The 25,296-nt window shown below is 35.2% G+C and overlaps 3 protein-coding genes and 1 pseudogene across 6 annotated transcripts; 2 read left to right on the top strand and 2 right to left on the bottom strand.

Annotated features, from left to right (window-relative positions):
• Positions 1-1,208: 1,208 nt before the first annotated feature.
• Positions 1,209-3,373, bottom strand: LOC116124313 (protein PLANT CADMIUM RESISTANCE 2-like). Its single transcript, XM_031410031.1, has 4 exons — positions 3,119-3,373; positions 2,968-3,039; positions 2,655-2,864; positions 1,209-1,478 (listed from the first exon to the last, which is right to left on the bottom strand). Exons 1-4 carry the CDS (start codon positions 3,318-3,320, stop codon positions 1,402-1,404), a joined length of 561 nt encoding a protein of 186 aa, XP_031265891.1. The 5' UTR covers positions 3,321-3,373; the 3' UTR covers positions 1,209-1,401.
• Positions 3,374-10,048: 6,675 nt separating this feature from the next.
• On the top strand, positions 10,049-11,503 carry LOC116124332 (leucine-rich repeat extensin-like protein 5). Of its 2 annotated transcripts, none has more exons than XM_031410053.1 (2): positions 10,049-10,588; positions 10,732-10,822. In XM_031410053.1, exons 1-2 carry the CDS (start codon positions 10,270-10,272, stop codon positions 10,779-10,781), a joined length of 369 nt encoding a protein of 122 aa, XP_031265913.1. In that variant the 5' UTR covers positions 10,049-10,269; the 3' UTR covers positions 10,782-10,822. The 2 variants fall into 2 exon arrangements, with proteins under 2 accessions (XP_031265913.1, XP_031265914.1); XM_031410054.1 differs by lacking the exon at positions 10,732-10,822 and adding an exon at positions 10,836-11,503 and having other exon boundaries at positions 10,051-10,588.
• A 7,870-nt stretch (positions 11,504-19,373) lies between these two features.
• LOC116124252 lies at positions 19,374-21,956 on the top strand (annotated as a pseudogene).
• Positions 21,957-23,869: 1,913 nt separating this feature from the next.
• LOC116124237 (receptor-like cytoplasmic kinase 1) lies at positions 23,870-25,089 on the bottom strand. Of its 3 annotated transcripts, XR_004127188.1 has the most exons (4): positions 25,032-25,089; positions 24,713-24,740; positions 24,420-24,599; positions 23,870-24,209 (listed from the first exon to the last, which is right to left on the bottom strand). XR_004127188.1 is itself a non-coding variant. In XM_031409934.1 (2 exons), the coding sequence occupies exons 1-2, from the start codon at positions 24,719-24,721 to the stop codon at positions 23,955-23,957; spliced, it is 264 nt and encodes an 87-aa protein (XP_031265794.1). In that variant the 5' UTR covers positions 24,722-24,736; the 3' UTR covers positions 23,870-23,954. The 3 variants fall into 3 exon arrangements, 1 of the variants encoding a protein (XP_031265794.1); XR_004127187.1 differs by having other exon boundaries at positions 23,870-24,599; XM_031409934.1 differs by lacking the exons at positions 24,420-24,599; positions 25,032-25,089 and having other exon boundaries at positions 24,713-24,736.
• Positions 25,090-25,296: the final 207 nt, after the last annotated feature.

Genomic DNA, 25,296 nt, shown 5'->3' with positions numbered 1-25,296 from the left:
TTTTTAATAACTATATGGAGATTATTCCTATATAGAGTATCACTATAGAGAAGTTCTACTGTATATATATAATTGTCAATATATATTATTCTTTTTTTTTTTTTTTTTTTGTGGTCGGAGGTGACTAATCCCTAACCGAAGAGAATCAAACTCAAGACCTCTTGAGTAATACACCCAACAGTCTTTATTATCCTACCCGATCACCCAAAGGTGGTTTAATATATATTAATTCAATATAGCTTTACCTAATCTTTTAATGTATTTGATTTATGAGTGGACTTATATTAACTAAGGCACAGTGTATCTCCTAACTTCTTTTATTTCCATGATATAAAATATAGTCAATGAGAAAACGACATATTCCCACCCTGATTGTTTTTATTCTAGATTCCTACCCTTAAAGTAAAGCAGTTTTTTTTTTTTTTTTTTGGTAACCGAGGTGTTCGGGCCAGCTTACGGGCACTTTAACTAATCTTCAAGATCCATTGAATATTCTACAAACCCAATGAACCATGTAAGGCATAATTATGCATTGGATAGGTGACCCTAAAGTTTGAACTTAGGAAGTCAAAAAAAAGAACACGCCTCTTCGACCATCAGGTGAATCCCTTGGGGTTAACGCAGTTTCCTTTATTTTAACAAATTCTCAAATTTTCACTATAGCACGGTGCATGTTAGCACACTAAAGTACACCAAAGCTTTCTTTGGCATAAAATGGGTTCATGCTAGCAAAAAGTGGCTAACGTTAGCAACGTTTAAGCCAACGGTTTTCGGCCTTTTTATTTGATTCCGAAGTCCAAAATTACTTCCAAGACCACCGTTAGACTCTCCACAACCTCATCTACAAAACCCATACCTTTACTTGCCAACCCCACTTACCATTTCCAATCACTTCCAATAGTTACTAATGGTGTTTGTTTAAAGGTGAGAATCTAGAATAGATACAAACAAAAATATCAACTTGAGATTTGGCTAAAGCTTGGGTGGGAATATGTCGTTTACTCTATATTAATTAAGAAAGATTAATGAAATATATTTAATTGCAAATTTAGTAGTTTATTATATATAGGAGCAAGTCCACAGTTGTAGCAGAAGAATCAAACTGACCTTCAACTTCTCTTCAAAATTTATTCTCAAATCAGCTCGCAGATCTATACAAATTATATCTTGATGGGAATTAAACTAAACTAAAGTCCTTGATTTCCACCTTTTTTTTTGTTCTTCTGTGCAAATATAACAAGCAAACAATAATATTCCAAAAGCCACAACTACAAGAAGCAATACAACAACATACACAAGAGATTACACGAGTAATATCACACTAGCAGTAGCACACGATCGATCAAGCAGAAGCAGAAGCAGCAGTAGCCAAAATTCCACATGCATGCATGAGAATTGATTTCATCTTCTCATGGCTGATGCCACCATTGGAGCAACTGTAATTCCTCGTTTCTGTCTGTCCATGTTGGACTCCCATCCTTCATTTCCCAACATCCCAAAGAAGAAAAGAGCCAATCAATCAGTCCATGCATGCTTGTACATTAACGTAATAGTTTAAAGAGTAAACGAATTTTTTCCCACCCAAGGTTTGCCTTAATGACACTTTTCCACCCAAAAAGTTTCAAAATACCACTTTCCCACCTGAAGTTGATATTATGTTGATACCCAAAATACACTTTACTTTCTCAACTGGTGTTTTACAAGTTATCAGGAGTCAGGATAAGAGGAGTTTTGTTGAGTGGAGGTCGATGGATCGAATAGTGGTGACTAAATGAATACTCGTCGTCGAAATAAGCCAGAAATTAGCTAAGAACAAGAAAAAAACCTTAGCTTTGCTGTGGTTGGCAATCGGCGAGAAATCAAGTATTAGAATGAAAAGAGTTTTTTAGAGAAGAGACCGGAAGTTCAAATAGTGATGAGTGATGACAGAGTGAATTTTTGCCACCGAAATCGACTTTAGATAGTAATGAAAAATTAATTTTGAGTGAGAAAGTATATTTTGAAACTTTTGTGGTGAGTAAGTGTCATTAAGGCAAACCTAGCTTGGGTGCGAAAAAGTCGTTTACTCCAGTTTAAAATAGTTCAACATGGTCTTATATAAAGTTTATAAACCATGTCCTCTACCTAACCCAACGACTTTCAATTGTAGTCAAGTACTGATCCATTTTTAAGATTTTTTCCAAACCAAATCTACGTTATTATATAAAGATGGATTTTGTTTTGTAATGCAAAACCATATGATCGATAACTTCCTTGTCTTATATATATTTGGAATTTTTACGAGTCTTCTACCTATGAGAGTGAAAAGTATTTCTTCTGTTGAAAAATTTACTGCTTAACGACAAATATTGTTCTAAGTTTATAAAGTAATCTGCAGGCTAGTCACTTCTTTTGAAGTTCATCAGATTGTAAATGGTACAAATAAAAGATCTACCAGTTCATGAGGTCTTCAGGATTATCAAAGTACAGCCAAAAACTACTATAAGAACATATCTCAGGACTAAAAAGAATCCTAGGCGTCAGGTATTTATGAAGTTGTAACTCGCAGCAAAAACCATAAATATAGAGAGAGGTTAATATTGTATATATATGTTCAAGAACCAGTGGAATATGAAATTACGAGCTATGAGTGATTAGATGAAGAGTATTTTTACCTATTCCCATGTCAAAGCCGCGTTCTTGGAGTTCTCTGTATTCTTGGCACAGTGCACAAGCTTCACAGAAGAAGTGCACTAAACAATCCACACAGGGTGACTCTGCCAAGTCGTATTGAGCCCTCATAGTTGAGCGAAAGGAGCATGAATACAAGCAGGCAAATCCAGTCATAGCCAATAGTCCATAAAGTGCACCACTCGCAGCACAAGCTGTAACACCATTGATGACAGCATATATATATTCACCATAAAAATCATTTAAATCGTCTAAAAGGAAAGTAATTAGAATGGAATTGGTTTGCAGATCGCTTACGGGATGACCCTTTACTCACTATCTCGGCAATCTGTCCAAACGTTATACAAGGACAAAAGCAAGTGACAAAACCTGAACCAAAAAAAAAAAAAAATGGGGTTAATTAAAGCCAGTAATTATTATTGATCGAACTGAGTTTTGATGAGCTTACAATTGGCTACATCATCGCAACAATGGCAAAGACCAGTAGACCATTTCCCCGGTACACGAACCCGCACGCCGGAGGAGATATATGGAGCTTGAGGATGAGGATAGGGTTGTGTTGGACTGGGGTTTGGAATTCCTGAAACTGGGACTGGCCCTGGATGCCCGTCAGTTGTGTATGTGTGAGCATCATTTTGAGAAGGATACATACTGGAAATACAAGGATTGTGATGAAGAACTTGCGGTAGTTTTCTTGTCCGGCAGGATCAGAACGATTCCTGGCTAATAAATATATGGGGGAAGTCTTTGTTTATTCTGTGGAAAAGTTGTCACTCTTGCGTGGTCAACTCAGAAGCTGATATTATATTAATTATCACCTGTTGGCCAATTATCTATCTCCATTACTGAAAGATGGAAGGCATAATCAAATTCTAGGAAAGTTTTTTTCAATATCTTTTTGGTGATGAGTCATTAAGCGCTGTATTTGTCAGCAGTGCAATTTCCTGGAGCATCTCTGGGGAGATACAAGTGGATATTAAAAATAGGAATTATTCAATTTTCCAACGTAGAATTGTTAATTTAATGACCGATGATGTCAAGCAAAAAGAATCTGAAGATGAAGTTTGTATAAATTATTACACCATGATGCAGTATGGAAAACGAAAACGGTAAATATTGTAAGTTGTCCACTGTCACAGAAGTATTGAAGCAACTTATAAACTGCGAGTGATTAATGGCTTTGAATAGTTACTGTACTGAACCTGACTCCCCCTAGTTCATATCAGAATACCTTACTGATATCTGATATGAATTCAAAATATGGTAACTTGAAAACAAGAAACCGGTTGGTAAGTGGCTTTCTGGGAAGGCTGGCTAGAAGCATCCCATCTTATTATTAATGATGCCACTAGAAGAAGACTGGTCATAATTCTTTATTATAAAACTCTTAACTTGTAATAACAGCTTTCTAGATTAATACTGTCTTGGTGACATCGATGGTTAGCATCATGCCATTATTAGATTATAATTCTGCATATGCAACTTCATTAGTTGTGTTGATACTTGATTTTAACATCAACGACTTGCACGTGTAAAGTGTTAAGCAGACTTAAAAATCACATATGATAAGAAAACATGAAATGAAATAATGCATGAGAAACGATATTTAAAGTAGTTCGGATGCTTAAAAGTGAATCTTACGTCCATTACTATTGTATTAATAGATGAGTAAAATCAGGTCGTGTGCAGCGAGTTGAGTTATAATATAAAGATAATACAAAGAGAGAGAGAATGTGTAAGCTATTTTAGACTAAGATTAGTCAATCTTATAGATAAAAGGGATGTCCTTTATTTATAGTGGGAGATTTCAAGGTAATTATTATAAGTCTGCAAGTGGGTAGGTGTAGTGCAAATCCTTCTTTGCATCCCATTGGTTATCTGCACAAGAAATATCCTCAAATTGCATAGGGTTTAGACAGGTGGATAATCCTCAACCGCTCGCAAGCCCGACACTCACCTACTGCACTGACAGGAACCATACCTCTTGCGTCACTGTGCGACATGACAGCGTCTGGACGATACAAAATATTTATGAACTCTGATTGGCTTTTGCTGATGAGAGTTCACGTCAGCCCTAACTTTTCAGGCATAATAAGTTGGTTTGTTGTCCCAACCAAGGTCAATAGTCATTGTTAATTAAGTTGAAATATGAATAAATTAGTTAGTGGTTTGTTGTCCCAACCAAGGTCAATAGTCATTGTTAATTATTCATTGACTAACCCATCTTCTAGTCTTCTTCCTCCACCTTCTTCCTACCCTATCCTCCATACAATCTGCAAATGCTTTGAAAATGTACACACAATGCAATGGTGAACCTACTTTTTTATTTTTTATTTTTTTTGAAATAGGAGTCCAGACTGGTTTGTGCGTACCTCGACTAAAATCTTGAGAGTCAGGGATTCAGACCTAAGACTGTACGCCTTAATAAGACATTATAACGCTTGTCTTACCACCGGAGCTACCCGAGGGTGGGTGTTACCCTCTTTAGTATGAAATTCCAATTGTATTGTCTTAATAATGGTGGTGTAAAGTGTAAACCACTTGGCTTGTGGTCGGATGGCAAGACTCTAGGTTATCCAGATGTTTTGTGTTCGAGTCACATAAAATGATCACATATTATATCTGTAACTTACCTGACTCATTGAACTTGTAGGATGTTTAATGGATCCCAATAATTAATTGGTCCGAACATTTTAATTGAGTTTATAAAGTGTTTTAATAGATCTCAATAATTAGTCGGCCTGAACGCCCGACTACCAATAAAAAAAAATAGTGTTGTAACGATGTTTTGATAATCCACGACTATATTTCATTCTCTTATAATAAAATAACCAAGGAAAAGGAAAAAAAAAATATCTTAAGTACAAATTCCTTGAACAACTAATAAGTCCATGAATATCCTAATCCAGCTACAGAACACTACCCTCTCGCTACCAAACACCCCCCAAATCATCACAACGTCACTTTTTTTTTTTTTTTTTTTTTTTGGTTTCCTTCATTTTACCGCCAAATTGGCGATTTTAAAGAGCGGACGAGCTCCTTCTCCAGTAATCAATTAACAATTCATTATTCATGGAACACGAAGAAGAAGAAATTCTCTCAGCTTCCGATACAAACGATTCAAGCGATGAATTCACTGTTGATGGTGATGACGAAGATTATAAATTGAGTTATTTATAAAAGAATTTGATAATGGTAAGTGAGTTCTTTTAGGGATCACATTTAATCATGGGAAGTTAATCCCATGATTGTGCTAAATCTAGGATTGAACTATAAGGTTTTGAAATCATGTCCTTAATATTAAGAGATAAGGTTTATCGATAATCTGTGAAACAATTATCGGTCAACTTCCTCTAAAACAATTATCGGTCAACTTCCTCTACTGAGCTTTGCTTATTGCTTTAAGCTTCACTTTCTCCGAGCTGTCACTAACTTCGAGCTTATCGTAAACTCTTGCACAACGATTTGATTCTTTTTAAAAAATACTCGCTCTGGTTACACAAAGATAGTATTGTTTTATTAATATGTGGGTAAAATGAGTAATTTGGCATTACGGAAAGCATGGATGAAGATCTTTACTATAACGATTAAGCTAAAATTTATTTTCACAGTTTGATGGTATAGCTAGAGCAAGGCTTAATTAGAAATGAAGCGAATTATTGATTGTTATAAAGACCATTTTGCCCCTTGTCTCAATTGTACTCCTAGAGAAAAAATTTATATTGTGCCCGATATCCATGTTGAACAATATTTTGCGTTTATAGGTAGAATCCCTTGCAAAGGTTTAGAATGGTAATTCCTGACCCTTGGGAGGTACGTATTAAATGACTACTTGAAGTATAAAGATTCCACTCAATTTAAAATGGTCCAAAGTGGAACCAACCAAACAACTCATCTATGTTGTCTTACATTTTACAATTTTATTAATGAACTTATATTATGCGGCCAATTGGTTTGCCTGTTCTGTACTCTGTAGTTATATTTCTTCTTAATATTTTAATAAGACGGCAGTGATCTAGTGTTTCTCCAAATCTTCCTGTTATTGATTTTTTACTTATGTTCTTCAATTCTGGCTTAATGATATAGAAAATCTGATTTGGTGTCTTTCCAACTCAGCATATGCCAATAGAAAAATGGCACAATAATTAGTTTTAGTGTCACCAACTCCATCTTAGTTGGACAGACAGTTGGTGGGATCTTTAGAAAATTTAATCTAAGTTCACCCCTGAGGTTTAATCAAATAACAAAAATCCCCCCAAGAAATAATGAATTTATAAATAAAATATAAACTACCCCGTCACGGTAGTTGACATGGACATCAAATGTTTGTTTTGGGTGGAAAAAAAGGAGTATTCTCCAGGTGTAACACCTGACACGCAACTCCCATACAAGCCATCTTAAAAAATAGTTTAAAACATAGATAAACAGTATTATAACAAGCTGTAGATATAGAGGGTTTTCATCTCATGTTTGGTCAACAACAAATAATAAGGCCATTGTCTGTGCCTTTTTCCAGGGCTAAGCAATAGTTAATTTAGTTTAGAATTTTTGCACGGTTAGTAATAGTTCAATATTATAATTCATTTCTTCTGAATTTTGCTGCAAATTGCAAATCGGGGTTCTGGCTGTGAAGTGTGGCTATAACATTCATTTGGAGTTAGCGGTGTACAGACTAAAAATCATCATAGCTTTCTACACAGGCCTTTTTCAAAACACTTGGAAAATCTTCCAGTTTCAGGACAAAGGTTTTAAAACCCGGTTCGGCCTGATTGGTTGAACTGGGACTCGAGGTCCTCGCCAAGCTGGATTATCAATTTTGAATTGTTGATGCTTGACTTTAACACCAACTATTCGCACTTGAGAAATACTAAAAAAAATTAGAAGTCACACGTGATATGAGGGTATTGAATTTAGTAAAGGGTGAGTCAAAGTTTAAAGTGGTTCGGATGCTCAAAAGTGAATCTTACGTCCACTGATATTGTATTAATGAGTAAGGTCAGGTCGTGTAAAGTGAGCTGAGTTATATCTTAGAGAATACAAGACAAAGAGAGAGAGAGAGAAAGTAAGTTATTCTAGAGTGAAATTAGTTAATCCCGTAAATGAAAGAGAAGTCCACTATTTATAGTGGGATAAACCAATGTCATTATTACTAATTCTGCAAGTGGGTGGATACCGTGCAAATCCTTCTCTGCGTCCAATTGTTCACCTGTCCGAGTGATTTCCTCAATTTATGCAGGGATTAGACATGCGTACAATATCCAACAATACGCTAGCTTGACGCTCACCCACTGCACTGACAGGAGCATGCCACTTACGTCATCATGCGACGTGGGTGCGCGTGAACGGTCGCAGAACTTTCCCAAGTTCTAACCATCCCATACTGATAAAACTCCGTGTCAACCCTATTTTTTCAAGCATAACATCCATGATGATGATAGACAAGTAATTGGTGATTAGGATGTGGGAGGTTTGAGGAATAGGGGTATCCGCGTATCCAACAAATAGCTGAATTGATGAATCACACCTACTGCTTTCCAAGTGAACACAGATAATGTCCAACAAATAGCATATCCGCATCATATGTACCTCATCTGCGGACATTATGTATCTGAATTGATGAATCATCCATGCCAATAGCAATAATATTGTTATCTTGAGGATGAAAGGCAAGAAATATTGCTGCAGGTGGTGCTGGCATGAAAGTTGCCAGTTGTCTGTATTTGCCCATAAAAGTTGAGAATGGTCAAATGAATATCAATAAACATCAACCTCAGGTTCCTGAATTACCCTTAAGAATCATTCTTGGACAAAGCAAAGCAACAAACATTCTCTTCGGGGTTGCTCGTAAGAATGGTGGTTGCCATAGTTGAGGTGGCAACTGGGAGTTGATGAATGACCAATTGTTGGAGAAAAGCCCTAAGTCATTTTCCAAATTTTAGGACTAAAAACTGTGTAAAGATTATATACACTTCAACTAATCTCTTAGGACTGAAATTATCAACCAGATAAAAATTTCAATGACTATTCCTATTAGCAATCGAAAAGGAAGTTGAACTTTAGACCTCTTAAGTAATACACTCAAAATTTTTTATCGAACTACTTCATCATCAGAAGTAATTAACTTAATTATTATTTAAGAATATTTTAAATAACAATTAACTAAATAACGCAAGTTTAGATGAATATATGTTTGCGTACGTTTGACTGAAAACTTGCAGGCTTCTGAATTCTTTGATCTCTGAATTCCATCAATCTAGCTTAAATTTCTTTCAATTATTTCTTATAATTAAAGTAATTAAATTGGCTTTAAGTCTGGGTTGATGTGAATATTGCAAATTTGTATTGACTTGGGAGTCTCGTCTTGAATAATTTTAGCTGGCTTTCATCTTCCTCAACGCTCCAACCTTTTGAACCAGTCCTATTCTTTTCAGTACTTGTTACTTTCTCTATCAAGAGAAAACCAGTACAGAAAATTAATTAGTTTTGCTGAGTTATTGAATGCATAGACTTGACTTAAACAAACTGACCCTGGAGTATTCTGTTCAGCTAGCTTTCATCATTTATTTATTTATTCTTATTTTCTGCTCCTTTTCTTGTAATATCATATCAAAAATACTTTCAAAACTCACCGGGTAGCCCAAAAATTATATTGAATATCACTCTTTATCTCAATGTCATATTATCCTTCGGCATCTCGATCTCCATGATCTCCACTGCCATCCGATGATACACCACCATCGCCATATGCTCCACCGTCAGAATCACCTCTGATAGAAATTACTCCTCTGCCGGGAGAAATATCATCAAAATACCATACTCCAGGTACCATGCCTGCAACAATGTTGGTTGGAATAATCGTGGTTGCCGTTGCAGCACTTGGTTTGATTGTTGCTTTAAGCATTCTCCTTAGAAGAAGAAGAAGAACACTAACAACAAGAAGAAGAAGCTTCCAAGACAAAGAGCTCGAGTACGGATTATGGAACTGAAGCTCCTCTACAAGGACCAAACGGTAAGCGTCTCAATTTAATTATTTATATCAATGTTTAATTAATTTTTTTAACAATGTATTTTTAAATATTAATTAAGCTTAGAAAGAAAAATTATAAAAACCAGTAATTAACATAATCTTATTCGGTGATGATCCTTCCTAGTTGATCCAATAACATTGTGTTTATATTCTCTCTATTATATCAATAATTATAGTAGTAGATATTATAAAATATATTTATTATGGAAAAGATATATATACATGATAATTATATATTCATCGTATCCAGTGTATATATACAGAATATACGTAGAATTATTGTATTTTATGAACTGCATACTGCCTCACCTCGATATAATTAAATATAAAAAAAATAATTTTCCAAATCCTTTCTGGACAAAGACAGAAGAATCAATTAAAACGACAGCGTATTCTCTCGTTGAGCTAGAATATTCAACAAAACGCCCCGCTTTACGGGCAAACTGGGGTCCCACCAGCTTCTTCCTCGTTTCAACATGGACACTAAAGTCTAAAACACTCAATCATTAGACAATAGGACAAAAACCTCGTGTTTATCAACAAAAAGAATTTACAGGTGATTTTGTCCGGCGATGTCTTCGTCGCCGCCGTCCCCTTCGCCTGCCGCGTCACCACCTCCGCCACCTCCCACTAACAGTACCGGTTCAGCGTCTCCGCCGACCAACTCTACGACTCCGGCGGCGAGTACTCCAACTAATGGATCGAATCCGGCGATTCCCGTCCCGCTGCCGGCTCCTAATGGCCTGCCTCCGGGGGCGATCGCGGGGCTTGTGGTAGGGGTGGTGATAGGCGGTGCAATTGTTTTAGCTGCTGTGGGCATTTTCGTCCTTTTCTACAGAAGGAGAAAGCGGAAGCTTGCAGCTCAAAATCTTCCTCAACAGGGGCCCAAAAGTAATTTTACCTTATACAAATTCTAGTTGTTTATGTAAGAACTTATAATGCTGACTGTTGTTGTATAATTGAACGAAGGATCATTTAATGCTCATTAATAACTTTATGATTTTATTATTTACTAAATGCTGTTTTAATTATAGGTTTCTGGTTTGTTGAGTTCAATTTTAGGTGCTGGTTTAGAAGCTGCTGAGGTTTGAAATATTTAATTCGTTTTTGCTTTTGGTGTTTATTTGGTTTGTTTCAGCAATTTGTTTGTTTACTTCGGCTAAAATTAGAAGTACTTGAGAATAATAGAGTGGTGCTATGGAAGCATTGCTACTATCTCCTGCTTAATGGGAAGAGCTGAGTTGCTTGACCTTGATTTGTATTTGATTTTTTTTTTTTTTTTTTTTTTTGTTTTTTTGTTTTTTGTTTGCTTGATCAATTACTTCTGAGGAGTTAGGTAGTAAGGTCGCATTCATGTTATGTGCCATGATGATTTTTACAATTAAAACTGCAATTTTTTTGGCTCGCAACTTTTGTATTGATTACCTGTAGCAATTTTTTTCTGGGAAAGAGTCGGTAATTGGTCGTAATATTATTTGGTGTGGGGCTAAACAGCTATAAATGATAGCGACCAAGATCAGATTGTTTGTCAGTATGTTCCTCAAATGACATAGTACTGGAGACCCATTAAAAACTTTGCATGTGGATTCAGTGAAGAATTATGGTGAAATTAATTTTTACCATTTTATTTGTGCAGAAAACTTGGTGAAAAATCCAAGTTTTGAAGAAGGTCCATATGTGTTTCCCAACACATCTTGGGGTGTCCTAATCCCACCCAACATTGAAGACGACCACTCTCCATTACCAGGCTGGATGGTTGAATCCTTGAAAGCTGTCAAGTACATAGACGCCGAGCATTTCTCAGTCCCACATNTGCCTGCATAAAATTGACTACTTAAGCTGAACTTTTGGGCAGAACTGATTCAAGATTCTCAGGCTCAGTTTAAGGGAAGATGTTAGTAAAGAAGCAACATTGATCTTCCCAAGTTTAGTTTGAGGGAAGATGTTAGTAAAAGGGTAAAAATGTCATTTGGAATACTGTTAGTTGTTAAATAATGTTTGTTACTATTCTGTTTCACTTTCAGTTAAAATGTAACAGTATTAGTTAGAGCATCGTTGCACTATAAAAAGTGTACAGTAGCTATTTTGTATTAACTGAAACAGTATCAGTAAAAGAAGTATATTCAGCTCCATTTCCTTTTTCTCTCGTTTTCTTCTCTGTTTTAGGTCTTTTGTTCAACTTTACTCAAAACATCACAATTCCAATCACCAGTAGTTTGACAAATTGACTTTCATTAAAACCAAAACTGATTTTGGAATTGAATCGGAAGATTGAACCCTATGCTGTCCTGTGACCCATTTGCGATTCCCATATGAGCAGATAGTTCGAGCATTGGGAGGAAATATGCATTTGGAAGATCTGAATGACAGAACCACACCAGGACACAGCTCTGTATATGGTTCATATGGAAGCTCAGAATATAACTCAATTAAATACAGGGAAGACATGAAGAAATTCAGGAAGGCGGCACTAGAAATATTAGACCTGGGCAGTAGTGAATTCAGTGGGCAGACGAGCAATGACAGTCTGAACCAATCTAGTTCAAGTACTGATGGCCAGCAAACTACCCAAGAGACGGAACCACAGGAAGCCGAGAAAGACACCAAATTTGCTAGTCAAAGCTCTTGACGTCGATTATCATTATCTTGGTAAATCTCATTTTTACTGGTTCCCCTCCTTCCATTTTGCATTTTTGCGACATTTACATCCCACATATGAGAAAGTCTGACCCAATAACAAAATTGAGACAAGTCTTCCATTGAATGGTGTAGTGCCTAAAAAATTCTGGAAAAGGAAGAAAATATCAGTTTGGACAAGATGAACACATTTTGTTTACAGATATCAAAGTTTTTATACTCAGAACAACTCAGCTGAAATTGAACACGATTTTATAGGGAAAATTCGTTGTTTCTTGATCCGCAAAACCCAATTGATGCAGGCAGCTGCGGCATTTTGCGCTCTGAAATGAATAGTTGGAGAATGGGCAAAAGGCATTTTTTAAGTAGATGATTACTAGTATTATTTTGATTGTTGAAAGTTGTCGAATGCAGTATTTATTTGTATATGTTTAATATGAGGGTAGTATATGAACAGAATGTTTAAAACTGGATTAGTTCCATTGAGTAGCTATGTATAAATTTAATAGAGATGATTATCTTCAGAAAAAGTTGCAGAATACGAAGGCTCAGTGCAAGACATGAAATTTAGGGAGGTGGTGCAAGAAAGTTATGAAGTGGACAGTAGTGAATACAGTGGAGTGGGTTCAAATACTTTCCTTGATTGGTTCCAGTTTCAACAACCTCACCACTCACTCTATTCCTGGAAAGTGTTATGGAAATAGGAAAATGTTATGCCCACAGCAGTTTTTCATAAACTTTCTCTCATAATCTCAACTTGGCATCTAGTCATTGGTTAGCTTGCAAATGGGCAAGTAGGACCCATTTGTGGGTTAACTAATGACGAGTTGTCACGTTGGGATTGTGAGAGAAAATTTGTGAGAAGAGCTTGTAAGTATAATATTACTCTATGGAAATATTGTAGGTTATATAGTTTTAATAAGTTCTTATTAATTTTTTTTTTCTTACTTTATCCTATGATGAATGCTCTGTTTTAAAACCCGGACCGGACCGACCAGTCCAATCGGTTTGACCGGGACTCGGTTGTGTGTCCGGTCCGAGTTAATGTAAAACCTGTTTATATTTAAAAAACCACTTTAACTCGCCATTAGACCGGATGAACAGTTTAAAACGCCGGTCCAATCAGTCGGCCTGATAAACCGGTTCACTATTTCACAAGTAAAAAAAGCCCTAAATCTATTCATTTTTCAGTTTCTCTATGCAGCCACTCTTTGAAATCACCCCTCAATCTCAATCAACTCTACTCTCTGAACTCGCAACCATTGTCTCAATCGCAACTCCACACTCTAAAATCGATGACACCTCCCTCACTCGTTGGAAATTGATGACAACGCCTCACTCCTTGCTCGACGACGACGATGACAACGCCTCTCTCCTTGCTCGATAACGACTATGATGCCTCCCTCGTTGCTCGATGACGATGACGATGACGATGCCTCCCTCCTTGCTCCTTGATGACGACGACACCTCTCTCCCCCGCTGGAAATCAACGACGATGACAATTGAAGGTACATATGGTTTATTTGATTCTCTTTTTTTGGATTCGGAAATATTGTTTTGATTATTTGATTGGAATTTTTGTTTTGACTATAATGCTTGGTTTATTAGATTGGAAGTTGATTTTTTCATTTTTTTGGCAGAATCCTCTAGATTTGAAAGTTTTGCTTTGATTATTTGATTGGAAGTTACAGAATTATTTTACTCGAATTTGGAAGACAATTTGAAGGTAGTCAGATTTTTTATGTTTTCTCCCTCTGGTTGAATAACCCAGATTTGCCCAAACTTGAGAATAAAGAGATATAATGCTTAAATTAAAAGTTAAGGTGCATTTTGGAATAGCATTCTGTTTCCGTATTTCAAGCATGTTGTAATTTACAAAAGTTTTTGTCAATTATAAATTTTTTGTAAAGCTATAACATATTATATTGTATGTTGGGATTTTTGTTAAATCATGTTTGGATTGTTATTAAATTTGAATTATGTTGGTGCTATAATTAAGTTGTTATTGAAAATTTGAAACTTGTTCTAAAATGAAAATTTTGGATTTTTTTGGAAGTACCGACATCATCATGATGATATCATCAGTCCAATCGGTTGGACCGATCGACCCGTGACTTGGGTAGCAGAACGGGTTGTCCTCCAGTCCGGTTTTAAAACAATGGATGAATGTCAATGTTCTCTTAAATATTCACTTTCGTCATAGCAACCACATATGATTAAAGTTTCAGAATTTTTTATTTATTTATTTGAAAATAATTTCTTAACCTCAAAAAGCTAACTTTTTTTTACAAAATAAAAATATTTTTCTTATATTTTATCAGCTTTATATATATATATATATATATATGTCACTTAACACTCACTTAATATTTTACATATTTAAAAATTACAAACCAACATATAATCTATTCACTCAATATTTATTTTTTTTTTTTTTTTGTTTTTTGATAACTAGAGTATTCGAACTAGTTTGCATGCACTTTAACTAATCTCCAAGGTTTATTGAAAACATTAGAAACCTTATTCAGTCTATATTATTCAGTCATCATATATATTTAGATGTCATACAAATTAACAAACCTCACCTTATTCTGTTTAAAATTCAAAATCACATAAAATAAAACTTATATAAACCCAATACTTAAAAAAACCAACTAGTTAAATATAATTGGATTAATAAATACTATAATTTAATTTTCCGATGAAGCTGGTTTCCCGTTCCAGACTTAATCAGGCACGACATGTTGGTTGTAACTGCTATCGGCGTATATAATCACTGATTAAATTCCTGAAATATTTCGGACCCTGAAGTACTATCCTCTCCGCTGTCGCCTGCAGAACCAAATTTTGGGCATTGTTATTTATTTTTCCTTTTGTCAGAGAATAATAGCAATAACAATAGCGATATGCATCCTGCAAAATTCAGATATTACTGAGAATCAGCATGGTCACATGAAGAGATTATAGAGACTACATATTAATAAATAGTATGCATCAAGATTGATTGATAGACAGACTCAGGCATGTTATAAGTATTTGTGTAGTTACCAAACCAAATTTTATTATTGTTGGTTAAGTTCAACAAACAACCCTCACATACAGAATTTTAAAGGATTTCAGTTCTCGCCCCATTCACGTTATAAACATAAAAAAGAAAATTTCTTTCCTTTTTCTCCCCTTTGCTCCCTATCCTTCACCCCATTCCCTTTCAAAAGAATGTAAAACTAATTCCTAAGACCCTAAAACTATCGACAAAGTAACAGGGACCTTAGAACTATTGGAATTATCTACCAGATAAAAGTTCTAGTAACCACTATCAAACGTAGAGATTCAAACTTGGATGACCATATTAAATCTTTTTTTTTTTGCTCTTTTACTATGAAGGAAACTCTAATTTGAGAGATCAACTTACATTCTTTTTTACTCTTTTAGCCATCCAGGGGTGGTTAAGAGATGATCATTTTGCAACATGATTTATTCTCCCTACGAGTAACTTTACAACATGGGCATGGGGGGATGACACATCAAATTCATAGTTTAATGAATCTTCTTATTTGTATAAATAGTCTGTCAGTCTGGACGTGGATGTTCTTATTTGAACAACTTGTTTAGGCTACTGGGAGAAAAAGCTAAGAATACAGTGGTGGTAAGCTGGTACCACAAACCACTAAAACTTCGACATCTCCTTTCTCGGCTAAGTCGATTTATGTTTATAATTTCCTGGCGCAGGTGAACGCAATGCAAGATTGGACAGAAAGACTCCATAAGACTCAAAATCAAAGAGTCTATAATAGGTACTAGTATCATACATACACATGAAATAAGTTTGTCAAGTTACTTGTACAGCTAGCAGTAGCAGCTAGCTATCAAACCAAATTAATTATATGAATTCAGATCCTTGAATAGTTCCCCAAGAAGAAGAAACATTGTATTAATTATGCAAAACTCACGTTTATTCTTACCTCTTTGATTTGTTGGAGATGCTCCATGTTGTCTCTCCAACCTTTCTTCTTTCGACCTTCCCCGTTTATAAGAAACGGCCCAGCCAAGAACAACAAACAAAACAACACTTAGTATAGCAGCCGCAACTATTAAGTACACTCTTACTCCAGAGGCTTGAGATTGCTGATCTTCAGCTGGTTGCCATCCGTAAAATTCTTCTGGTGGTGGCGGAGTTTGGGCGAATGGTGTGGCCATCGAACAATTGGAAACAGAAAGATAATAGTGTGTTCTCCGCAAACCTAATAAGCTACCTAACAGCAGTATGCAGGGAGTTTACTATGGCGAACCTTATTTTATATCTCTTGTGGAAGACGATGAAAAGCAGCTTCGAAGAAATTTGGATGTTCGTCAGTCCGAATTTAATTGAAACAAATAGTGAATGGACGCATCCAAACAAGAGGGTGAAGACATCCATCATCTTCCTCTTCTCTTTCTGGGTAATTCCTCTTGCAACTTTGCCACTTTCAAAAAGAGTTTAAGCACACGTAAATATATACATTAAAATATAGGTTAGCTAAATCTTTGTAATATTATCAGAATGGGGACTTTGAGGTTTAGTTTTTTTTTTTTTTTTTTTTGGCTTATGAAATTTGTCCATAACCTTCCCTGTACCGCGTCTTCTTTATGACCAAGGACGAATTTGTTATTTAAAGATTTTATGAAGTGCCAACTAAAGAAAGAATGTTGAATTTCTTTTAAGGCGGAAATTTCACGGATCTGGTGAACCAACTTCCCCTAGAATCTACGGATTCGGAAGCTTTCTATCCAATGGCGGATACATGATTCAATCTTAAGTGGGCGATCCTTAGCTTTTCAAACCATTTCTAAAACTTTTTGATTATAAAATATATTTTTGATGGGGCTATCCTTGGCATTTCAAACCAAACTTTTAAAACTCGGACTGGACCAGACCGACTAGTTTGATCAGGAACCGGCCCCTTCTCTGACCCTAAATTCGGTTTCAACCATTGACTTGGGTTTGAACCGACAGAATAGTACGGTTCACCCAGACCAGTGTCTAAACCGGGTTACTAAAATCCCTAAAATTAAACCCTATTCCAATCCCTAGCTACCGACTGCACTTCAATCTTCAATTCTTCATCTTCACTCCTTTGAATCTTTTAATCTTCGATCTGGATTGTAGTGCACTCCGCCTCCGTGTCGCCAGTCATGTAGTCCCTGTTCACCCGTTCAACCTTCATCTCCACTTCGTGACGCCCTTGGTTTGTGGTGGGTTTTGTTGTGGCGGATGGTGGTGTTTTGCAGTTGATTAGGGTTTTCGTGGTGGCCTAGTGTTGGTTTGTTTGACGTTGGGCTGATGTGGGGTAGATTAGAGTTGCAACGTCTAGGGTTTCTTGGTTAGATTATTGGATATGTTTGTTCAATTTCAAACCTGCAAGGAGTAATGCTAATTTCTCAGGGGAATGCCTGTTAAGTTTCAAACTAGAGTTTCGTGCTAACGTCATGGGTCAAATCGGCCCCTTAACCAGGTCAAAACCTAGGTTAGCGGGTTGGTTTTAAAAACATTGTTTCAAAACATTTCTAAAACTTTTTTATTATAAAATATATTTTTATCATGGTAAAACTATCCCACATTTATTATTAATTACTTATTTTTAATATAAATCAATAAAAAAAAATATAAAAATAGATATTGTGGAATAATATACCTTTTTTTAATCAAACAATTTCATTAAATCATTAAATTTCAATTTGCTATTTTCCTTTTTTTTTTCTTTTTTTTTCTTTTTTATCTTCTGTGTTATTTTTTATTAATTAAGATTGGAAAATTACATTTGACTTTTATGTTAATTGATAAAATACTTGAAATGATGAAATAAATAAATAAGTAATAAATGTTAAATGAACAATTTATCCCTTTATAAAAAATCACAATATTTTATGTTTCTCCCACCTAATAATTACAATAATCTTAATAGTAAAAAAAAGGTGTCATTGACTGAACTTGAAGTCTTTTATTTAGTCCCATTATCTCAACACAAAATTTATCATCAAAAAGCAAAAGCAACACAGATTAAAATAACGTGTTTTAATTTTTAGGTAAAAAAAACTTCGAGAAAAAGGAAGAAAATTCTTCAAAGTTAGAGATTAAAGAAATTACTGTGTCATTGACTGAGTCACTGAAGTCTTCTACTTAACTTAATCCATTATTTTCAACAGTCAACTCAAAGAAGTCATCATGTAAGAGTATATTACTTTTTCCCACCTAATGTTTGCATTAATGAAGCTTTCCCACTCAAAAAAATTTCAAAGTACCGCTTTCCCAGCCAAAGCTTATACTCCATTGATACACAAAACCGATTCGGACGATAAAAATTCTCTTCATCACAATTATTTAAACACTTAATTTCTAGCCGATGGTTGGCCATCATAAAATTAGGGTTTTCTATTCTTAATTGATTTTTAACTGATTTCGATCATAAATATTCAATCGATCATCACTATTCGATCCACTAGCCTCTTCTCTACAAAACTTCTCTTATCCTAACTTCTGGTAACTCATTGAATGTCAACTGAAAAAATGAATTACATTTTGGATATTAATAAAATATAAATTTTGAGTGAGAAAGTGTCATTTAAGGCAAACATTGGGTCGGTAAAAGTCGTAATATGAATTCGTGGGAAGTTAAACCGACAAGAGTCAGTTAATTGAAATAATTAAACGACATAAAACACAGAAGAAAAAGGTAGTCAATCAGCTAGCTAGCAAGCACAAAGTCTATAATAATTTATATTTTTGTGTTAGAAAAATATTGCACACAGAAAGCTCTTTTTGGAAAAATATTTTTTCCAAACATTCCTTCTCTGAAAGTTTCAAGCTTCAACTACTTCACGTTCTGTATTCAACTTCAAAAACCCTAAAAAAGTAAAGGTCTCCATGTATATATTTTACGCAGCGCTTGAATCAAGCGACAGGCTAGCTAACCTCTCTTGTTGCTTTTAGTGATTGACCACAATCAGATTACCATTTTCTCTTTCAGTTTTCTTATCTTTTAAGAATATCATGTGTTCTCCAATGCGTCCTTCTCGTGGTCGTGCACTGACGGCATCATATACGCCGCCACAGCCGGAAGTAGTTGATGGGTGGCAACCTGCAGCTGAAGATCAATCTGAGGGCTCGAGTTCCTCCTCAGGCGGTGCACTGTTTGGAATAATTATGGGTGGTTTAATAGTTTTGGTTATTGTTCTTCTTGTAATTGTTTGGTTCATTTTTGGTAGAAAACAAAGATTCGAAAACACAGCGCGAAACTCCTTCCCTACCAGAATTAACTTTTGAGTTTCATATCATTATATAATTAAAGCAAGCGTAGGTGAATCAATTATAACAATTTTACATAAAAACATTTGAAAGTTTTAAGTCCCAGACACGAACTTGTGAACTTATGAGAAACTTCACTTATGAACTCAATTTAAGTACTCTTTTTTAATCTCTCTAGGTGACACTTCTATTGAACTTCAGCAGCATCAGCAACGAGAACGGATTCCTGCAGCAGGTAAGTGTTCATATTTGGATTCCATATATATATTAACGGGCATCTCCTGATTATTGGTTTTTTTTTTTTTTTTTTGGTAGTCTCCCCAGATGGATCTTCTGCTGGAATTGCACAGCATCCAACACCCACTAACCTTGCAATGCCGAAAAAATTTACTTATGAAGAACTAAAGGAGGCTGCAAATAATTTCTCCAAAGACAAATTACTTGGTAGAGGTGGTTTTGGCATTGTCCATAAAGGAGTCCTTCGAGATGGGGGAATCGTTTCTATAAAACAGCAAATAGCCGAACGGCAACTGGGGGAGAGAATTTCTTAAAGAGATAGAAATCATTAGCGGTATCCACCACAAACATCTTGTACATCTAGTTGGATACTGCATTTCGGAGACTCAGAGACTGCTTGTATTAGAGTTCGTTTCGAACAAAAGCCTATACTTTATTTTACATGGTTTGTCCTTTCTGTTATTAGATATTACTATGGTTAAAAAATTGAAATTATAGAAATTGGTGATTAATATTTCTGAATTCATTCACGTCTGAATAACAATCGTATATATTTTATGGGAATTACAAGATTTATCAATGTGAATTTAGAAAGTGTCACTGCATTTTGTGCTTTTTAAACTGTGGTACTGTTGTCTAATTAGATTATGATAACATTTCAGAGAACGATAAGGAAGTTGTCTAATTAGATTATGATAACATTTCAGAGAACGATAAGGAAATTTTGCACTGGAAAAAAAGATTCAATATTGCGGTAGGCACAGCAAAAGGATTGGTTCATCTGCATGATGGCTGTGAGTATTATTTTGATAGTACTGTTTTCTTGAATTTAAGAAAATTTTAAGATGTAAGATACTGTTTTGAAATTTCAAATATGATGTAAATGTATATATCCTCAGCAGCTGGACCAGGATCGTGCATCGTGATATCAAGTCAGCTAACATTCTTTTGGATGAAAAATGGGAAGCCAAGGTATGATTTGTACTGCCTAATGCTTGAATATGTTTGCACTGCCTTTTTATAAAGTAATGGTTATTTCAGACTGCAGATAAAGATTGAATTTATTTTCACTTCAGTGCTCAACATCTGTGTGCTTTTTATGTTGGCTTCTACGTATGATGAATGAATCGACTTGCATGTTTTTCCTCAGGTGGCAGATTTTGGACTTGCTAGGTCCATTTTAGCTGATAAAACTCATATCAGCACTAAACCTACTGGCACTATTGGGTAAAATACACTGCTTTATATGTCATTGTTGTAAAACTGTTTTCTGTTGTTCATAACTTGTATATATATTATATTGTCTTGAACAATCCTGTGTAACTTCTCATGATGCATTTTCTCTGAATGCAGTTACATAGATCCAGATTTTTTCACCTCCGGGATTAAGTTAAATGAGAAGTCAGATGTCTACTCCTTTGGAATGCTGCTTCTGGAGTTGATTACTGGATGCCTACCTCTGAATAAAATTAAGCCTTCTGATCCTGATTATGAAAACTTGGCTGTCAAGGTGCATATTCTGTCTCATCAGCTCCGGTCTTTTAGGAATCGTGTGATAGAAGTTACCCAACTTGCAGTTTTGTGTGTAAATAATTTGATAGATATTTATTTAGTTTCTGCATTGGTAATTAAGGGGGCAAGAATGGAGTCAGTTTGCATTGTTTGCAGAGTAAATATAACACGGACTTTTATGAACTTTCAGGCAAAACCGATGCTCAGAAATCTGTGAAAGACAACAACATAAACGCTGTTTATACCGATCCAAAGTTAGGGAAATTTCGGATGCTTAATTGTGCTGCTGCCTGTGTTTGTTATCCAGCAAGGGATCGGACGCAGATGAGCCGGGTACTTAAACTAAGTGCTAAATAATTACTTTTAGCTCTCAATTAAGTTTTATGAATTGAAAACTGGCTTATAACTCTTTTGATTGCATTATATTCCAAGCAGATACTAGAAGCTCTGGAAGGAAAACTGGATGTGAAGGTTTTGACAGAAAGAATAAAAACAACGTTCACTGCAGAACGTATCTCATGGGACAAGAATAAACTCTTGGAGATGTTAAAAACAATCACAGAGGAGGATCCAGCTAGCTCGATCGGTTAATGAAGGCCAGAATAGTGTTTTGAACATCAATCTAATGATTTTACACTTTAATTAATCATTTCTTTCGCGAATTTATCAGACTCTTCTCTTGAGATAAAGTTGTTCAAAGACTTGTGACAAAAACAAAGCTTCAACCACAAATATTTTTATGTCTTCATTTCTTCGTAAATTTTGGATTTGAATTTGTTTAATTAAAAAAGAAAACTGAGGAATCTTCTATTTTATTTAACTAAGTCTAACAAAATTAAATGATATTATTATTTCATTTGGATTCTTTTTAATTACCAACCTCTAATTTCTTATAGTTAAAAGTAATCAATTAAGTTGAGTGACATCTGATCAAGATACAGTACAGAAATTTTATTTTGTTTGGTTGCATGGCATGAATAGACTTTAGACAAATTGGCTTGGTGTCTCTATTAATTGCCTAGCTGCCTGCCTCTAGTCGTCCTCTCTCATCATTCAATGAGACATTGTTACGTCCTCCATTTCTGAAAACAGTAGCTTATAGAGAATTTTAAATATTCAGCTACCAAATATCACTCTCACCCAGCTGGGAAAAAACCCTACAAACTTGTGATCCATCTACTGCATGCATGAATTAAACAAGGGGCAATATATATATAACCTCTGTTCTTTGTGATTGAATACAATTTCTGTTTCAAAGTGTTTGGTAAAATGTTCCTTTAATTTCTTGTAATATCACAAAGCAACTTCCAAAACTCTCTGGTAAGTCACCCTTAATTTCTCGACATGTCGTATGAAGATCTTCCGCCATCTGAATATCTCCACGAGATGACACAATGCCAGCCAACGATGTTTCTCCATGGCCAGATGATACAACACCAGAAGACGATGCACCACCGCCGCCAGAAGCTACTTCCATGCTTCGCTTCTCCATCATTTTTTTATTTTTCTTCTCTTTCTCCAATTAATATCTAAATATCATACTTAACTTTGATTGAGTAATTTCTCCTCTACTGTACTAGGCCGGCTCAAGGGGTAAGTAGGTGAGACCCCCCAAAATAGGGGCCCGAGTTTTTTAGAATTTTTTGAATATATTATAAAGGGAGAACGACATGATCCCACCCAAGGTTTGATGAAATGACACTTTTTCCGACACTTTCCTACCCATTGTTATGTTTTTTGTTAAAAAAATCTGTTATTATTTAACTGTAAAGACAAAAACATTCTTTATTATTTGACTTAATAATTTTTTTATTATTTTATGTCATATTAATAAAGTCAATTATTTCTGTTATGCCCTCAACTATATATCAAATTTTTCCCTCTAAATTTTTATTAAAAATAATGTTTTAAATCAATGAAATTACTTTAGATTTTTAAAATTTGAAACCTTTGTTACAATTAAACTGACATTTATATTTAAATTTTGTCAATTTAAACGCAAATAAAATTAAGTAATAGCATTACTAATTTTTTTAGATAATTGGTAATATTGTAAGGATAAAGAATCAGCCATCCGGGGATAACCCCTCATCAACGCGTCCCAAACGAAAAGGAAACCCTAACAAGAAGGAGAAAACCTTTACAAAGGCACAAGGCCGCCAACGCAGCAAAACAAAACAAGAGAAAAAAAAAAAAAAAAAAAAAAAAAAAAAAAAAAAAAAAGAAAAAAAAAAAATCCCACAACTGACAGAAAAGACAAAGTCTTTGAGCAGGACCACAAACTCAAGCACAAAATGCCAGCAAAGACAAGTGCAATCACGCACCAGCAACAACTTAGCACCTGGAGAACTCACAGCAGCAGCATTAAAAGGCTAAAAAAAACCCCACACCCCACCACAACCACCCACATGGCAGCAAGAAAATAACAACCACACGGCAGTAGCAACTTAGCATTACTAATTTGCTTAAATAAGAATCCAAATTGTAAATTTACAATGCATATATATAAGAAATTTTGTTAATTCAAACCTACTAAAAACAGAGAATTCAATACAAAGAAAGCAACTTTTCCAGTTTCTCATTCATTTCTTAAAATCCAAAAAGTTTTGCTTCCACCCTCCCACTTTTTAGCTCCTTGAAATTTGTTTTTCCTTTGCTTTTTGGATCTTCAAAACCTTCTTCACAATCTTTTGCTCTTACACCAAGAAACCTCGAATTTGATGTATTATTTTCAGCCAAAGTTACCATCTCCAATACCTCTGCAACTGCCTCAAGAGGGTAATCTCCATTTAATTTAGCGTCAACGCATTGCTTCACCTTGTCTTCACTGAGTTTTGGAGTTGCCTGAAACAATCCAGAATTGCATAAGAAACAGCTTGATTGAGGCTTTCATCACACGCCAGATAAATGACTAGAAGCAATAAGCGAAATTCACCACCCACTTTCATCACACAACTTCAGCCAAAAAGCACTATACGGAGTAGGTAAAATCTAATAGAGAACGACATGAAAGATATGTTCAAAGTCTATGATAGACAGTCTTCGTGAACAAACCTCTAGAACCCAAATGGGGATTCCAACTTTACATAACCAAAGCAACCATAAGAATTCTGTGACATTAAAAGCAATATATCACTCAGCAATTTACTTCTTATGGCAATTGTGTTGGGCCAAAAATCATCACATTGAAGTACCGCATATTAACCTCCGACGGTGAAGCACTTATCCCGGTAGCTGTATCCAAAAACCACAAAATCAACTCCACCGAAACCCAACCAAACAAACCTAAACGCACAGAACTCAAAAATAAATAAACAAAATAATCAGAGAAGTAATCAAGTATTCACCTGGTTCATTAAGAAGAAGTTGAGTTTCCTGTTTGGATCAACAAAAAACAAGTTCAAAACACAACACAAAATCATCAACAACACAATCCTAATTTCAGCGTCCAATCGACAACAAAGATCTCAATCAATTAAAGTTCCTATATTACACAATCAATGCAATCAATAAGAGAGAGAATCGAAGGAAATTAGAGCATCAAACTGAAAGAACAAGTAATCCTTCCTATACAGACTTCAATTGACGAAATTGAATCGGTTTTTTAAACGAAAGAGATATGAGAAATAGAGAAACCAGTCAAAATAGGGAGAAAGAGAGCGTAACCTTGATGATTCGTCGGGGGAGATTAATGTTAGCCATTGCTGAGATCGAATCGTTTCAGTTCTTTTTTTTTTTTTTTTTTTTTTTTTTTTTTACGACTTTTTTTTCTAATAAACAGGGAGGGTTAGAGAATTTACTAAGATGAAGAGAGAGTGCAACAAAGTCTGATGCAAGACTCGCATAAATTGACTATCCTACCCTTCTTCAGAATGGATTTTCCTAACGGAACATAACAATGGGTGGGAAAGTATCATTTTGAAACTTAATA

Source organism: Pistacia vera, unplaced genomic scaffold (genome assembly GCF_008641045.1).
Source record: "Pistacia vera cultivar Batoury unplaced genomic scaffold, PisVer_v2 Contig151, whole genome shotgun sequence".
NCBI classification, from domain to species: Eukaryota; Viridiplantae; Streptophyta; class Magnoliopsida; order Sapindales; family Anacardiaceae; genus Pistacia; species Pistacia vera.
This window is presented reverse-complemented; position numbering and strand designations above follow the sequence as displayed.